This window comes from Magnolia sinica, chromosome 17, assembly GCF_029962835.1.
Source record: "Magnolia sinica isolate HGM2019 chromosome 17, MsV1, whole genome shotgun sequence".
Taxonomy (NCBI): Eukaryota; Viridiplantae; Streptophyta; class Magnoliopsida; order Magnoliales; family Magnoliaceae; genus Magnolia; species Magnolia sinica.
Genome location: NC_080589.1, coordinates 62,969,195 through 62,987,948, shown reverse-complemented (window position 1 = coordinate 62,987,948; position 18,754 = coordinate 62,969,195). Strand labels below are relative to the sequence as shown.

At 41.5% G+C, this 18,754-nt stretch overlaps 1 protein-coding gene across 1 annotated transcript in view; it reads left to right on the top strand.

Moving 5' to 3' along the window:
• The window catches only part of LOC131231359 (1-aminocyclopropane-1-carboxylate oxidase homolog 1-like), a 40,500-nt gene extending 25,551 nt beyond the window's left edge, over positions 1-14,949 (top strand). The window contains exons 2-3 of the mRNA XM_058227526.1: positions 5,409-5,730; positions 14,263-14,949. Of these exons, the coding sequence (XP_058083509.1) occupies positions 5,409-5,730; positions 14,263-14,529 (589 nt within the window). The 3' untranslated portion in view covers positions 14,530-14,949. The remainder of the gene's footprint in view (positions 1-5,408; positions 5,731-14,262) is intronic.
• The last annotated feature ends 3,805 nt before the right edge of the window (positions 14,950-18,754 follow it).

Sequence of the window (18,754 nt, the reverse complement as noted above, 5' to 3'; positions counted from 1 at the left end):
AATGGGATCAGAATGCGGTCTTCCATAGGTCGACCTCTTTCCTCGGACTCCTCGTGCGGATTTAGGGAAGCAATGGTCATTGCCTCATGCGGTGTTTTTAGTGCCATTGCATAGCACCATCGAGCATCGTGCTCGTCACCTTTGATGATTCCAATGCCATGTTCGGTTGGGAATTTCATGGCTAGGTGGTAGGTTGACAGCACTGCTCGCAAGAGGTTCAGAGATGGTCATCCGAGAATAGTGTTGTAAACAGACGGTTGGTCGACCACAAGGAAGTCAACCATCATAATGGTTTGGTTCCGCCCATCTCTAGCCGAGAGGGGGAGCTGGATGGCTCCCTCAGGCACGAATGTCCGCCTGAAAAAAAGAGCAGCGGAGTTTTAACAATCGAAGTAGGGACTAACCAACTCTCATTTTATCGAAGGCTTGGGTGAAAAGCACGTCTGCTGATGATCTAGTGTTGACGAGGATCCGAAATACCTTTTGATTGGCTATGGTTAGAGTGATTACCAGCGCATCGTCGTGGGGGTGGTGGATCCCTTGGCCATCTTCTTCGCTGAAAGTTACATTGTATTTTTCTTCCTTTTTCTCTTTTGAAGGTCTTCCTAGGAGTAAGACTTCTTCCTTAGGATAATTGATGCTCCTTGCATATAATTTCCAAGCATTATTTGAGTCGCCTCCACCTCCACAGCCTCTAAAGATGGTGCGGATTTCTCCGGTTGGCGGGTTATTGATCGGTTGTTCTTTTGCGGTTGCGATCTGATCTCCTTTATTGTTGATGTACTCTCCAATATGGTCGTTGCGAATGAGTGCTTCAATCTTCTGCTTTAGGTCGAAGCAGTCGCTTGTATTATGCCCGTGATCCTGATGAAAGAAGCAGTATTTGTTCTTGCTCCTCTTATCGGGGTTAAGACTTTAGCTTGTTCGGCTAGTGGACAAGGCATTTGTCTTTGATTTCCATCAGAACCTGTTCCGGTGTCTTATTGAGAGGAGTGTAAGTTTTGAACTTACTGTCGGGCCACTTGTTCGACCTGCAGTCGTTGTGAGATCGGTCGTCTCTCCTTTTTCTGCTCGAACTGGCGAAATTTTGCTCTACCTTCGTTTGTTCTTTTGTTGGGATGACCTTGTTTTGGATGGCCTCCCATAGGATCCGAGACTCCTCGGCGTTAGTGTACTTCTGAGATCTATTCAGAAGTTCAGCCATCGTTGTAGGGAGATTTTTATCCAACGAGAAGAGGAATGGTTTATCCCTCAGCCTGCTCATAATAATGTTGAGGGTGACTTCTTCCGAGTGCTTACGGACCTATAGGGCCTACATGTTAAAGCTTTTGATATAGTCCTTCAAGAGCTCTCCATCCTTCTGAATGACATGAAAGAGGTGGGCTGAGGCCTTGAGCCTTTTCTTTCCTCCGATGAAGTTCGTGACGAAAGCTTGACAGAGCTGCGAAAATGAACTAATGGAGTTCGACTTCAGTTGTTTGAACCATAGACGGGCGGCATCGGCTAGAGTCAAGGAAAAAGCTTGGCACGTGACCGCGTTGGAAGTATTATGGGGTTCTATATAGATCTTAAAGGACTCCATATGCTCTGATGGGTTAGTTTTCCCTGAGAAGGGGTTGATCCGAGGTAGCCGGAACTTGTCGGGCAACCACGCTTACATGATGTCGGTGGTAAATGGAGATTCAGTCTCTTCTATGGAGATCTGTGTCGATGCGTTGACTCGAACGGTTTGTTGTATGTTGCCAATCTGATTTTGCAGATTTTTCAGTTCGACTTTCCACAGTTCACCACTCTCAGCAGTAGCTTCGACCGGGGCTTTACCATGCCTCTTCCGATTTAACTCATGACGCAAGTCGAAAGCAGGTAAAGACGCGGTCCCAAAGACATGGGTTGGGATAAGTGCAGTTAGAGTTCGTTGCTGGCTCGGTTGGGGGGCGGCATGTATGCAAGAGGGTCGAGAAGGATTATTGCTCGGTTGCCCATTCCCTCCGTTGGCACCATGTACGTGTTGAGGTTGCATATGCTCCAACATCTATCTCACATAGCCTATATCCACCCTCATATCTCCGACTTCCTTTTCAAGGTTGTTCAGTCGGCCATTCTTTACGCGAGTTCGCTGACCTCGTCTGCCGAAACCAGAATTAGCCTAGAGGTGCGAGGAGGAACCTTGATGGCTCTCCTGCTGTTTAGGTCGTTCCGATTGCTCTAAGGGTTGTGGGACACGTTCAAGCGCAGGTAAAGTCGTGATAAGAATCACCACTGGAGGAGACCGAACCTTCTTCTTTCCCCTCGCCATTTGTAGAATATCTGGGGTATTTTTAGTAGAGCGGGAATGGCTTAGAACGCCATGTCCCATAGACGGCACCAAACTGTTGATGCAGTTTTCCGGTAGACCTTCGCTGGTTGACCCTTCCGAACCTGTACAGGTGAAAAGAGCAAACAAAGGAGACCTTGGATAGTGCAGGGGACCTTCCGATGCTTAAGTCAGGACTCTGGGTCTTTTGTAGAGAGTTAATCTCTGAGAAAAGAAGTCACCAGTCGAATGTTATGACAAGAAAACATAACTTTCAGAGGTTAGGGATACCTCTATTTATAAGAATAGAATGTAGGCATCGTGAGGATGTTTTCCCGATAATTCGGAGGGGAATCCATTTAGATCCGAGATGTACACAGAGATTTTATCTTAATCCCGAAGATCTCGGGATCTGATCTTATCTCCCGAAGATCTTAGTTGAGATCTTCAGGTCGTTGGAGATATTACTAGGATGCTTGATCTGTGGATAAACTGTAATGGGCAACTGTCGCTGAGCTGTAGCCGGGTTATTACCGAGCTATCATTGAGCTTTTATCGAGATATAGCCGAGCTATTACCGATATATAACCGAGCTATGTTACCTATCTAGGGTCATGTTTTGGCCGATCAATTTCTGACCTATGGGTTTGGTCGGCTTCTGGCCATATGTGTGACTTTGTAATTGCACTCTCTTTGAGGGTCCTTACAGCTATGCTGACATCCTTGAAGGTTGGCCTGTTTCCGAAGGTAGAAGCCTTCATTGGCTCGGATTTTGAGGGCTTGTGCTATTTTATAGAGTTAGTCCATTCCATAAGTCGACCTATTTGACTTATCCCCAATAGAATGCAAGGCTGCAATTGTCAAAGAAGTAATTCTGACTTCCATTTGATCATGCAATGTCAACTTTTTATGGGATCAAATCAACGGTTATGATTCCATAACTAGCGTAATGATATCAACTAAAACACCACAGATTAGAAAAAGTGATTGGCTATATACCTTCAGCAATGTCGAAATATTGATATGTGATGAGCCCTTTGGAGACGAGGACTTCCATTCATCGCTTGCTTCTCCCTGCACGTGCCGACATCCCTGGCTCATCTTCTTCAATTCTCTCTCTCAATATGTACAATCGATGAATAGATGAGTAGCTCGGCATATTTTGAACTTGGCTGGAAAAGGCCAACACCCTCTCTTAATTATAAATTGATTTCTCTTTTTCCATAATAAAAGCTAAATGATCACACGGGTTCTTCTTCTTTATGAACGTTAGCTTGTTTTGATGTGAAGGTTTTTTTTTTTTTTTTTTTTTTTAATTTTTACGATTGAGCTTAAAACTTAAAGCTGAAGTTTTTAAAATACCAAAGGTCATAATAGCCGTATGCGTGCACCCTTATTTATTTATTTATTTATTTTTATTTTTTATGTGTGCACTTGCATGCGCATGAGTATGCATGCGAGTCACTGCACGGAAGAACCACTAACTTCCTTTTCATGACCAACTGGGTTCGAGTACCCATATCATCTTTAGATCTTGGTTCCAGTCATATTGGCATCTGGCGTGAATCAGATAAGGGCATCTACATGGTCAGGCCCACCCGATCAGATGAACTAGATGGCAAAGACTGGTGCCATTTTAACACATTAACACATGCATGGTATGTAAAGGGGCTCTCTCTCATGCCTGTTATTTAGGAAACCCAATTTAGTTGTTAGAATAATTAATGTTTAATTAAGATTGTATTATATAATTATTAATATTAATTAGATCTAAACTGATCCTATTTTAATCAGGTCCATGGTGATGGACCCAACCTAAACCCTATTAAGCCTGATTTTTTACCTGGTCCTAGATGGTGGGCTGAAACTAATCTGTTAAACCCTATTTAGTTGTTAGAATAATTAATATTTAATTAAGATTGTATTATATTATTATTATTATTATTATTATTAATTATATTTGACTTGATCCTATTTTAATCAAGTCCATGGTGCTGGACCCAACCTAAACCCCATTAGACCTGATTTTTAACATGATCCTAGATGTTAGACTGAAACCAAGCTGTTAATGTTGGGGAACCACATAAGCACATAGAGATGAATCAAACAAAGTACTCCAATCGTACAATCAAGTTCAAACACAAACAATCCGAATTTTATATTGAAAAACTTTTGCGGGAAAAAACCGCAGCAAAAAGCGATAGTGATGCACTATAAAAAGCAGAAAATTATAAGAGATAAAGATTACCCAATTCGTACAAGCCTCAAATCTTCCCAAGCAATACCCTATGAAACCCTTAGGAACGAATTTAGAAAACCTAGAACACCTCTCTCTCCCCTCAAATCCTGATTACACTTATATACATATAGCCTCTACGAGATTCACAATCGAAATCGGAAACAAATCCCACACTTATGTAATTTTGCGCATGCGCTCGATAGCACCTTCGATGGCATCGCTAGTTTGTCGATAGCATCGTACTCATTTTATGGCATCGAGAAATCACCAAAACGTTCCTGAAAGAAAAGATGATTTTTTTCAGATTTTTCTGATGGTATCAAGCACCTATTTGATGGCATCGAGCAGTCTATAAATGGCATTGACAAACTCTGTTACTCACAAATTTAAGACATCAACAATAATTAGTAGGTTTAGAAATTGGACCAGGACCTGTTAAAATCTGCAGGTTGGTACGTAGGATACCTGTAGACAGTCCTACTCACGTTCTTCTCTTGATTCTTTAATTATATTTTAAAAAATACTAATAATACATAAAAATCAGCACTGTAATAGTGTGCGATAGTTGATGCTCAGGCAGTTAGAAACTGCATATGAAGCAAACCCATAACTCAGATCCAACTGTCCAAATCTTCGGTCCACCTCTACATTGCTCGCCCACCAAAAGTTACAACAGTTAGATATTCACACTGGTTGATTTGTGGACATGTATTGATGGTCAACATGAAAAATATCCAATTGGATGCTGAAGATTGAGTTAACTTATGCGACAATATTACAATTTCTGAGTGCCTGTGTATCAACTTTCAGATTCGGCCAGAGTATATAAAAAGTCATCTTTCTAATTAAGCAAAATCTCATATCTTACATTGCCAGGGATGCGTTGCTTGAGTACAAAAAGCACACCGAGATGCTTGGGGAGACACTATTTGGGCTTGTTTCAGAGGCTTTGGGACTTAGCCCCACCTATCTCAGAGACATTGAATGCATGAAAACCCAATTCATGAATTGCCATTACTATCCATCATGCCCTCAGTCAGACCTGACCATGGGCACTAAAAAGCACACGGATCCTGTATTTCTCACCATTCTTCTACAAGACCATATTGGCGGTCTCCAAGTCCTTCATCAACAATGCTGGGTTGATGTAGCCCCTATGCCTGGGGCCCTTGTAGTTAACGTTGGAGATCTTTTACAGGTATGTATGGTTCCACGTCTTTTTACAGTTTCTTAGTTTCTTTCTTGAGAAATGCTTCGGATTAGGATAGATTGATGATTTATCAGGTCCGACCCATCGATAAGCATTGGTCCCCACATCTTCAGGGAAATAAAATGGACCAATGACGTATATGTTTGACCGGTGGGAGTGGCTCGCTTGATGGTTGGACCATCTTAATTTTTCGTGTTAGGGAATTTTCATGGGTTACCCCGCTGATAAATGGCTCTGATCTAGGCGTTATTTAGTAGCAGGAAAGGATCAATTCAAGACAAACAAGTTTCTTGTTCATGTTTTGTTTGTTACTCTTTTCATAGAAATTAAGAAAATTAAGGATAAATTATCTATTTTTTTTTTACTATTTTTAATTAATGGACCTTTCTTGTTCTTAAAATAAAATAAAAATAAAAATAAAAAAGCCTTGAAACTTCCTTGTTGATGTCATGGCATCCTTCGGATTACTTTCTAATAGTAAACATGTGCCAATTGGGTGCCACCATTCATCTTAAAGGAAAACAAATGTGTTATATTCAACTTTTAAGTTACCTTTTTTTTCTTCTTTTTCTTTTTTTTTTTTCTTTTTTTTTTTTTTTTTTTTCATGCGTTGCATTTGTCATGTGTGCAAAGTTATACATGCGATGTATGTGTTATATGTCCTGTGTATATATTAATATACATCGCACATGTGGCATTGTACATCCTCAGAAAGCACACCATGAGTAACATTATATTGTATTGGAGTGGCATTGGCTGCGAATTCTTCATTTTCTGTTGAATTTATGTGTAAGGTGGTTTATTGGAGAGACATTCAGATTGGCATTCTTGATTAATTGCCTAATTAACAGACATGAACGATTATACTTCTAATTCAAGAGGAGTTTGTGAGCTTTTTTTATTTTATTTTATTTTATTTTATTTTATTTATTTATTATTTTTTTTTTTTATAATCAGTCAGTTATTAAGGCAAGCGTAGTTAAATTATATTTCTATCTTGAGAGAATCCATCGTGATTTTCGACAATCAACTTGCTTTCAGATACGCTTGGTCAATCATATCATACCATGTGTCACGGTTGATTACCACCTTAACTAATTGTATATTAGAGCTATTCGCTTATAGTTTCACGTGTGTACAATCACTCAACTTCTATTTTAATGTCATGAGAAGTATTACTGCCAACTAAAACAATATATATATATATATATATATATATCAAGGTATCACCACACGTCAGGCAATAGCTTTTGCTCGGGCGCAATGACATGTGTTTCGTGGCAGCAATGTTGCTTGTTCTTAGTGATATTCTTCTACTAGTTGCATCGACTATGAGGATCTTGTTTTGATCTAACATACCTATGGTGGTGCCGTCACGTATCGACTTTTTAGCCATTGGATTTGGCATAGTCTGATATAGGGTAAACACAATCCTTACTCGAATGTCGTATCCAAACTATTTTAAGCTACTAAATAGGCTATAGAACATTTATACCCCCATGGCAGCTATGCCTCTAATTTCCTCCTCCATCTTTTGGTAAAATTTGCATTATATATAAAGGAATTATAGTTCACGGAGGGACCAAAATGTTTTTTTTTTTTTCAAAAAGATCGATTGTATTGATATGCATCAAAGCCCAAAGCTATACAAAAGGAGATTTCGGGAGGGCTAACAGACAAAAAGGTGTTGACCCCCCATCATGTACCAAAAGGAAAAGGAAAAAATATCTAGGTTTCTTGAATGTAGCCCAGGGCCACCTTATCGAGGAAGATATGGCCTCTAGTGGTGGCAGGAAGGGACCCAACATTGGAAAAGATGCAACTAGACTGGTTGAGGCTAGCCAGTATAGCTAGCCCATCTGCCACCACGTTGGCCTCCCTCGGGACAAGGGCTATCGTCACCTCCAGCTTGCTTCTCAAATCCTCGATCCTCCTTCTCCAATACCACGTGGGCCACGGGTCCGAACAGAGACCCATTAAGGCCGACACGACCGAACTAGAATCACTGGTCACCTCCAATTTAGAAAAACCTCGCTGGGCTGCCTACGCAATCTCGCCCAACACCGCCCTCATTTTTGCCCTGAAGTTGGAGCCAACGTCGTACCTGCTTAAAAAGGTGAAAAGGAAATTCCCTAGTGATCTCTACCCACGCCTCCACCATTCGACTGGCCCGGATTGCCCCTCGCAAAGCCGTCAACATCCACCTTAATCCAACTTGGACTCGGCCTCTTCCACTTCACAATCACGGGAATGTGATGCTTGAGAGGAGGGTTGATACCAAGAATTCTGAAATAGAGTTGCGCAGGAAGGCTGAAGGATTTGGGCCTTTGAAGGGGGTTACCCACTAGGTAGATCTAGCCACGTACCTTTGCAATGACTTCAGAAAACTTCATTTCCTGGTCATTGAATCTTGCTCTATTTCTTGCCATCCAGATCTCCCAAAGGATGAACACTGGAATTAGACCTTTGAGCATCAGTATCGACTTGGAGGAAGGAGCATTTGCCCACCATTGGAAGGCTTTGGCAGTAAGGGAGGGGTTGGGGGGAGTGGCGAATGCTGAAAATGGACCCTAAGTGCTCCCACACCTTTGAAACCGTGCCACCGAGGGAGAATAGGTGTTTAGCGGTTTGTATGTTTACAACAAGGGGAGCAGGGTGGCAATGACATCTGGAGCAGAGGTGGATACCTTTCCTTTAGACGCCACCATCCACTGGGATTGCTTGATGCAAAATTTTCCAAGAAAGCAGGGACATTTTGTGAGGAAGTTTGGAGTGTCAAACCCAAATACCCATTGTTTCTTGTAAGACTTTGGCTTGATAGAGTTCCAAGCTTGGCCAACCAAGAACTTCCCACTGTTGGAGCTCTACCAGATCCGTGTGTCCTCATAAGAGGAAGTGCATACGCCTACATCAGAGATGTGAGTTATAATGTGATGCGGAAGGAGGGACGCCATGTCAGTCGGAGATTTCCAGTCCCTTGGGCCGATCATGTCTCTAACTTGAAGGTTCTGCAGGGCAACAGGTGGCGGCAATGGCTTGAGATCACGTAAATGGCTAAGGCCCAACCAGTTTCTGTCCCAAAAGTTAATATATCCTTGCCCCACAATCCAGCGCAAGAGATCTTCCACTTTCAGTATGACTTTACATACATGTTTCCAGAGAGGGGAGGTAGAGATATAACAGGTTTGGCTGTTGGCAGTTAGGAAGTCTACGACATATTTGGCCTTCATGAAAGTGCTCCAGCAGTTCATCGTGTCTCTGTCACTGACGACCCAGGCAAGTTTCATTTTAAAAGCTTCCTTGACTGATTTCAGGGGCCTCAGATTTAGGCTGCCTTCAGTTAACGACAGTGCCAAATTCTTCCAAGATACCCAATGGAGTTTCTTCTTGTTTCCGTCATACCCCCAAAAGAAGTCCAAAAAGTGTCCTTGAAGGCTATTGAGCACACACGCAAGAATGTCCAGAGCAGCCAGCATATGGATAGGCATGCTGGCGAGGACATGGTTCACCAACGTAAGCCTACCCACTTGGGAGAGAATCCGACTCTTCCATCCCTGTATTCTCTGGCGAATTCTATCGATCAAACTATGGAAGTAAGCTTTCTTTAGTCTGCCTCTGAAAATACGGACCCCAAGGTATGTAAAAGGGGCCTTAGCTTTACAAAATCCCAGGATGGAGGCTGCCGCTCTATTTCTAGCGTCAGATTGGGATGCAGGAGGGATGAAGAAGCTCTTCTGACTGTTGATTTTCTGCCTTGAGGCACTTTCATGCTTCTTGAGGAAAGAAGAGATAATTGTAAGGGACTTCTTGCTACCATTGGCAAAGAAAATGGTATCATCCGCGAATAGGAGATGGGAAACTAGAGGGCAGCTTTTGAAAGTCTTGAATGGCTGCATGAAATCTCTAACCATCATTTAATTGAAGCCCCACCCTAGGCCTTCTGCAGCGAGAATGCATAGGCTTGGTGAGATCGGATCTCCCTGGAGGAGGCCTCTTGACGATTTAAAGAAGCCCGCGAATTCGCCATTGATGATGATCAAGAACTGGGAGTTGGACCAACATCTTTCTACCAATGCGATCCACTCCCTCCCAAACTCGAATTTGGAGAGCACCTGCTTAAGAAAATACTAGTCAAGTCTGTCATATGCCTTCTCCATGTCCAATTTCAGTAGAATATTCCCTCCTCTAGTTTTCCTATTGATGTCATGAAAGATTTCCTGGACGAGCGTACAATTTTCAGCAATAGATCTACCCTGCACAAAGGCTCCTTGCTCGGGTGAGATGATATTAGGAAGAATCTTCCCTAATCTTGCAGCAATAACTTTAGAGAAGATTTTATAAAGGCAGTTACACAAACTGATCGGTCTAAAATCAAAAAAAGATTTGGGGGAGCTTATCTTGGGAATGAGGCATATGAGGGAGGACGTGAGAATCCTTGGGAGGTTGTCCCCCTTAAAGAAAAATTTCGTTGCTTCAAGGATGTCGTTACAAATCGTATCCTAGCTCGCCTGGAAGAAGGCTCCAGAGAAGCCATCTGGACCTGGGGCTCCATCCAACAGAATGACCATCGTTGCCTTGCAGATCTCATCCATCGTCGGCTCCATGAGCAAATCCATGTTATGCTCTTGAGACACCGAATGGGGAATGGCCCGAAGAAGGTCTCCCGCTTGAGATACCTGCTCCTCCTGCAATAGGTTCTGAAAGAAACAGATGGCCGCATTCATGATTTCTACACCGTCCAGAATAACCCCTCCGTCTTCCTTCACAATTTCATGAATCCTAGCCCTCCCGAACTTTACTGAGACGCTGGCATGAAAGAATTTGGTGTTCCTGTCCCCTTCCTTAAGCCACTGGTTTCTAGACTTTTGCTTCCAGTAGATTTCTTCACAAAGTTCGAGGTGCAATAGCTTAACTCTAACAGCTACGAGCGTTAGAAGGCAGAGAGGGTCACTAGTCCCTTAAGCAGCAATTTCAACTGAGAGTAGCTCCTCATCGGCCAATTTCAGGTTCTGGAATAGGTTTCCAAAGACCTCATTGTTCCAGATTTTGAGAGCCACTTTAGTTCTTTTCAGCTTGCCAATCAGAGCCTCAAACGGATTCCTAAGAGAGTATGTGGCCCAGGTGCTATCTATTAGATCCTTGTAGCCCTCATGCGTGGTCCACATGTGCTGGAAGCTAAAAGGTTTGGGGGCTGAAGGATGGGGACTAGGGAAGGAAATGAGCAAAGGAGCATGGTCCGAGTTGTGACGCAGGAGGTGTTTAACCAAAAAATCTAGAAAAGCTTGGAACCATTGATCATTACAACAGATTCCATCGAGTCTTGCCTAGATGCGAGGCTAACCCCTTTGGCTATTGCTCCATGTGAATCTGTTGCCTGAGAAAAGTGTGCCTTGGAGCCCCTCTCTGTCCAAACCATCTGCAGATTCAATTGCGTTATTTGAATCAAAAGTGGTTGCCCCAAGCCTTTCAGATGGGGATAAGACAACATTTTAATCGCCATAGACAGTCCACAGGGAGGAGATACCCTGGCCATGGGTAGCTAGTTCCTCTTAAAGGTCTCTTCTCATGACTCTGGAACACTTGGCGTAACAAATGATAATCTTACCTTGACGTCACTGCCAAGGAGGCCAACCGAAAGAGAAATCATCTGATCTGAGGAGGCCGCGACATCAACTGCAATTGAAGGAGCAAAGAAGATCCAGATTTTTCCACCTTGGACCCCTTTGGAGATTGAGGAGTGGAGGCCCAGCTTTAGGCCGATCTTGACCCGTTTATCCTCCTGAAGAATCTGTTCAAGGATAGCAATGATGGCTGGGTGGAATTGTCTGGAAATACTTTTTAACGTACGAATGGTGGGAGCGTTACCCACCCCACGGGCATTCCAGATGAGAATACCATCCATGAGAATACTTGATTAGTTTCTCTCCTCGTCGCTTCAAGCTTCTGAGCCTGTTGTACCAATCTGCGTTATTAAAATCAGCTTTGGCCACTGAATTCTTCTTACGCTGGAGAACCAAAGGTTTGGCCAATAGTGGACAAGTTTGGGTGTTGGTTGGATCCTGAGCACAGTCTACCTGCAGTTGATAATCTTGAAGGGCTGTGTCTTCGCCTGGCAAGCTGTACTGGAGCTCAGCAGGAGCTTGAGCTAAGCTGGGGCCACGAGGACTATAGGATTTAAGGTTCTTGTCTTCTAGATGCTGTTGGAAAGGGGGCATGCTATCTGGGAGCCTGAGAGGATTCTGGGATCGAGGAGGCGAAACACTAATTCTGGCATCTCCGTTTGATGGGGAGTAGGAAGCTGGGATGAAATAAGGCGAGAGATCTATTGCTAGATTGCCTCCTTCACTGGGCTCACTTCTGATGACAGCAGGGGGAGAGTACGAATTCCATGTGGCTACTTAGGAGTCTTCCTCGTCTTTCTCGAATATGTCTCCAAGCTTACGGGGACTGTGCCCTTTTGAAAGAGCCTTCTTGAAAGGTCTCTAAGGAGAAGGGTTTCTAGGATCTTGAGTCAGAGTCGACTGATCAGAGGGCAGATATTGGGAACAGGAGCCTAGCATTGGGCCTGAATATGGATTGAGGGTGCTGGAAGTAGATGAAGGACATTAGGAGTAGAAGGATAAACCTCATTCTGGGTTGCTGAGATAGGGATGTTGGCAATGTCCTCATCCCTTGTAGCTGAGATAGGGATCTTTGGTAACTCTGCTTCAATCTAAAGTTCTGAGGAGGATCTTCAGTAGAGCGATGGGTTGGGGCCACTTGGGAAGATGGGGATAGGTGAGGTTGGATTGGAAGGATTATAGGGATTGAGTGGGCAGCTGTGGGATCGTCATTCCTTGTTATTGTTGTAGGGGTCCTGGCAGGGATCCAATCTAATCCAGATTCATGGAGGGGGTGCTGGGGAACAACTTCAGTTGCAGGGAGGGGAGGGTTCAGTGGGGGAGCTGGTTCCTGGGGAGTATGGTCTATGTGTGGGGGGAGATTGGGGTGGTAGAAGGCCTGTTCCACCCACTGCCTTGTGGACTCTGGAAATTTCGTACCGGGGCATTTCATCTCTTCTGCTGAATACATCTCTTCTAGCAATTCTGGGACTGGCCACACAAGAAAAGTCTTCTTCTCCACTTTTAGCTGCCTGATGCAATTGGGGTCTAAGCCCAGGGATACCGCAATCTTTATTCTCGCTGCGATATGAACCAGTCCAAGGCGTGAGCATCTATCAATTTCTATGACCTTGCCAAATGTATTACCCAAAGCTAGGAAAACCGATTCCAGCCACGATTCCATAAAGGCGAATCCGGGTCCCTTCTTTATCTACCCCAAAGTTCGGAGACCACGGTTCCACATTTGTCAGGCCCATCCTACCATGTAAAGAGCTATCTGAGTAGAAAGAGATCAGTTCCATCATTGTCTTGAAGACAAGGAAAAAGTGATCCCTGTTAAGGCGAGACACATAGATGGCCGAAGAGGCGTTCCTGGAGCTGCTCAAGCCTTGAGTGAATCGAATGAGAGGAATGTCCGAGGAATCGGCCTAGGCCACCACTGCGAGCTTCAGTAGTTGGATTCTCTCAGAAACATCCGATCCCCCTACGTTAACTGTTGGAATCTGATGTAAATCTGGATCCACCTGCAGGGAGGGACTGGATAGCGGAGGGACCAAAATGTGATTGGTGCCAATGTTCATCAATCTAGACCGTTAATATAACTAGGCCCACCATGGATTCGACATGTGACAAAAACCCTTTAAGATCAGACCATCTTGGCCATCTAGTCTTTAGACCTTTTTGATTAGTTGTCTTCTCTTAGCCTTATATGACATAGGATGTCTAGAAGACGACTCAATGTAGGGCCGATATGGCAAATAGGTTTAAAATCTCATTATAACTCCCGACAACCATAACCTTGCAACTTATCATCTGTTTCGCCCATATAATTTACCATTAGGGTGAAATCAGGGTTTTAAGTTAAAATTTATCAATTTAGTGACACTGTATTTGTTTATTTATTTATTTATTTATTTAAGGATAGTAAAAGTATGGTTTTAGTCAGGTCTTTGTTTCAATTATCTATAAGATGTGATTAATATTCTTATTACTATTTTTAATAATTTTTAATATTTCAAAGAAAAATAATGTCTTCTTTCGAATCAATTAGGGTCTAGGGTTTGTTTTGCTTACATAAAGCCATTAGATATGTCGCAAGAGCTCTTTTCATCCTTAATATGAAATTTATACCTTGGTTTTATAAAAATTTCTACACCTAAGAATCTAGCGACTATTTTTGATAAGAAGGTGATTACTTGTCTTTTATCCACACACCCGCTACATTATTATATTTATAGGCCCCGGATTAAAGGCTAGGGAGCTAAATTTTGATGATTTTGGAGGCATTGCCCATCCACCATGGCCACACCAGATCAGTGGTCAGGATCACTGAATCTTGAGTCCCACCTATTTGAATTGTTGAATCATGATGCAAATAACTAGATGATCTTTACTATTCTAAATTATTATTTCTCTGCAGCTTATCTCTAATGACAGGTTTAAGAGCATTGAGCATAGAGTGCGGGCCAACATTGTGGGGCCCAGGATTTCGGTTGCGTGCTTCTTCAATAATCATCTCTCTCCATCAAATAGGACCTATGGCCCAATAAAGGAGCTGACCTCTGATGAAAATCCACCTCTATATATGGAAACCTTCGCTGCAGATTACGTCTCATACTTCTATTCACAAGGACTTGATGGGGACCGGCCCTTGGACCACTTTAGGAAGAATAGTGGAGTCATTTGATATGCTGGCAGAGTATGCGCATCCGTAGACTTGCACTCGGCCATTGTACACAAGGATAAGTAAAATTAAAATCCAATCCATTCACATCATGGGGCATAAATTAGATAAGGTAACGACCAAAAATCGAATAAATTAGACGTCCAACCTCCTCAAATTGGCCAGATTGGATAACGTATGCAGTGCTAGTTTGGCTTGTTGCCCTTCTACTGTGGGGCTAATGAATCTGACGGTTCGGAATTAGGTATGTGTAACTGACTGTTGGTGTATGTGTGGGTTGCCACTCTTTCAAGGTTAGAATAATATGTAACGTTGTTCTAAAAAATAAATAAATGCTATGTAATTTAAGATATTAAGAAAGTTTATAAAAGCTAAAATAACATAATGGATTGGCTTGGCCTGTGCGCTGGTCTTGTGCCTGGATGTTTGGCAGTATTAATTTTCAAGCTGGGTTGGCCTCAGTCCTTTTTTTTTTTTTTTTTTGTTTTTTTAAAACACAAACACCACCCCCACACCCCACTGCACACACGCAATCACACCCGTAGACAGTCGCACATTCGCGTCGTAAGGGATGCTTGAACCCATGACGTCGCGTTGAAAGTCTGGGCACTACTTGAAAACTGGTATTTACTGGCGGTCAAAACCGCCGGCAAATACTTTGCCTGCGGTTATATAACTGCCGGTAAAGCCTCAATCAGTAAAGGCTTTACCAACGGCCAGGACCTTTACTGACAGTTGTGCTGGACATCGCTAAATCGCCAGCTTTTGCTACATGACCAGAAAAATGGTCAAAACTACGGATAAAATCCGTAGCTAAAGATGACTACACCACCATGCGACCGTACCCATTGTGCAAATCTTTCTCATTAAAAAAAAGAAGTGAAATTGAAGACAAATTTCTGGCAGAAATGTACAAGAAACACAAATTGCGAAACAAATTTAATGGATTCACTTACCGAAGGAGTAGAGCCATTAAATGGATTTTTCCCTGCTTTTGAATCTGCTAACAGATTCCTCGCATTTCGAATATATGATGCCAAACCACCTAGATAGCTTGAATTAAGCCAAGTTACCTATAGAAAAGAGCCACTTGACATCAATAAGCAAATAGGTGAAGAATAGAAAAGAGCCACTTGACATCAATAAGCAAATAGGTGAAGAGTATAAACAATCTTGCTGAGAGGTACAAAGCAATGTAGGTTTCCAGAAACCCATCAAAATCTTCGAATATATGATCCCAAACCACCTAGATAGCTTGAATTAAGCCGAGTTACCTATAGAAAAGAGCTACTTGACATCAATAAGCAGATATGTGAAGAGTATTAACAATCTTACTGACAGGTACAAAGCAATGTAGGTTTCCAGAAACCCATCAAAATCAGTTTGGTCTTTTACCAGAAATATGTGGTCAGCGAGGCTTCCAAAGATAAATTTCAAAATAATCATAATAATAAGAAAAATAAATGTTAAGTGAGGAAAATGGAAGGTTAAAAGTTGAAACCGATGTTACACTTTTGCTGTTGGACTTGGAAATCAACAAAGACCATTTAATATTTCCAGGATACAGCAGCTGATTTGTAAAAATAAACTGAGAATGCATGGAATACAAGGTTCTTGTACTCGTAAGAACCAAAATAATAATAACAAAAAATAAATAAAAATAAGTGCCATGAAAATGAACCTGATCAAAGAAACTTTTGTTTTCTTCATCATCAACACCTTGTTTAGGCCAATGTACAAAAAGATGACTTTGTCCCTCCGCCAACAACATTTTTGCAAGCTCAATCTAGCAATCAACAATCAAGATAATGAAGGCAATGAGATTGTTATCAAAGTAGAACTTTTGACAATCTGGCCTTGATAGACCATCTTAAAGTCACCATTGAAAACTTGGCTAGATCATCATCCTCCGCCACAAGTAACTAGTGAGAATTTCGATATAAAGATAACATGAAGTGGGCCACCATTCATTCATCAATCTCACCGTTTGTTCCAATATACCTGAAAAGTGTTGAGAAAAGAGACGATCGAGCCCTTGAGAAGAGATTGAGCAAGATCTCAATGTTGAATTAGCTCTTTTATTTCTTTCTACATCTGCACAACAAAAGGTCAAGTCATCTATGTTTAGGCCATAGAAACTTTGGCTCTCTAAATGCCAAACAATTTTGAATCCAAAAATCAAAAATTGGATTTGGGTTTTGAATTTCTGCAGTTGAGGCCCTAGGAATTTAAAACCCCAAAATGAAAGTTACCGTTTTCTAGCATTGGAGAGCCAAATTCAAAGAAACAAAACAACCAAATGCCATTTCAAAGTCATCTTCCAGAAAGAAAGGAAAAAAGGAAAAGAAAGAAAAATCCACTTGAGTTCTTTGGAATCCGTACACCATAAAGCTTGAGTTGTGTTTCAAGATCACGGATCCCACCCGAATAACCTCCACGACTGCCATCGGGCTGTTTATCAATCAACTGCCTCCTTTTCTTGGTCATCGTTTCTTCAACAATTCAACTCAACAAACATAAAAATACTATCAAACAGATCCCATACCAATTTCCAAAGAAACCCAACTTCAATTCAATTAAATCGTCAATGAAAACAGAGAATTCTGCATGGAAAAAAAAAAAAAAAAAAACCACTAAAAAATAATCCTTTTTCTATGGCACTCTTGCTTTGCACCAAGGCCTCATCTCTTTTGGTAAGCTTCCACGTCAAATTAATGTGTATGATAACCATCAATCATTTTTCGGCAATGATCCACGTCAAATGTCTACTTTACACACACAACACAATTAGATAATGATATTCAGACAATCACTGTAAGAGTATCTTCAATTACAGCTACAAGACCATTTGTGTCTAGGTCCCATAAAGTGAGAACATCTTCTGTAGCACATGTCAGTGAAATTGCGGTGAATTGTGATAATGTTTTCTTGGAAAATGGTTCTCCTACCTTTTGACAAAGAGGATCTGAAAAAAATGGGTATGATTTGAGGAAACAAATAGAAAACTACTAGAGTTCTATGGCAAAGATGTTCTTGACAGTGTAAGAGGGAGTAGAAAAATATATACAACTTCCTTATTTTGTCTCCAGAAAAGAATAATGTGAAGGAAAAAACATGGGTTGGATTGCTTCTCTTGGTTTTGTATCTTGAGTCTTTCACTTGTCTCAACTTAACTTACCATTGCATAAGCTTAGCTTTGCAGGTTGTGTTCATAAAAAGAAAAAAGAATAAAAGGAACCAAAGCTAAACATGATTAGATGGAGTAAACTGAAATGAACATAACAAGGAACTAGATTCAGTAAGCACTGAATTTTCAACAGATGGCTTGAAGATGGATAAAACAATGAGCCAGGGCCACATAATGCAGCTCATTACAATGTACATAGGACATACTGAATCTATCCAACTGAAGTTTGAAAGGGCAATCACCATATCATCAGTGCAAGACCAATGAGAAAACAATAGAGATTGGACATTGGAATAAAAATATGCCCATCCTCTTTTAGAACAACTAAAGAACCAAGATGGCATGGCAGTTGGAACAGTTATTTTAGCCTAATGCTGATTGTCTACAACCAATCATAGGTGGTCAGCCTTTAACAGTGTCAAAGGCAGTCAGCCTAATGCTGCAAAAGAATTTGGTCAGCTCCCAGCTGAGCATGACAGAGAAAATACTCATCAATGTATTAACAGTTAGGTTCTAAAAGGCAATTATACGAGTGAAGCACTCAGCTGCTGCAAGGGAATGGAAGCTTTTGAGTTCTTCCAGGTTATTCCATAGTTACATATGCTCCAAATATCAATCTTATGGTAAAAGATGACTACAAACTTGTAAAAAAAAGTTCCACATGAATTTATATCCGAAAGAATGAAAGAAAGACAACTTTTAGTTATCATGAAACACAATGGAACCACATGTTCCTACTTCCAGCATTCTGAAAACTTCCACATGATTTCATTAAGAAAATTTTAGATTTAACCAAGAGTTGAAAAAAGGAAGGAAAAAAAAAAAAAAAAAATCAATTTAGTCACAATTCAGTCGAGACTTGTTTAAGATTCAGTCCACTTGACTAGTCAAAACTAATAAAACTTGAGAAAAGAAAACTCGATGGAACTCGACAAAACTTGAATCTGCTCGCAATGTCTCAAAAACAAGAAAACCTAAATAGGAAATAGAGATTAAAACATTACAAAGAACAACAACCTCACTTAGAACCATAGATTTTCT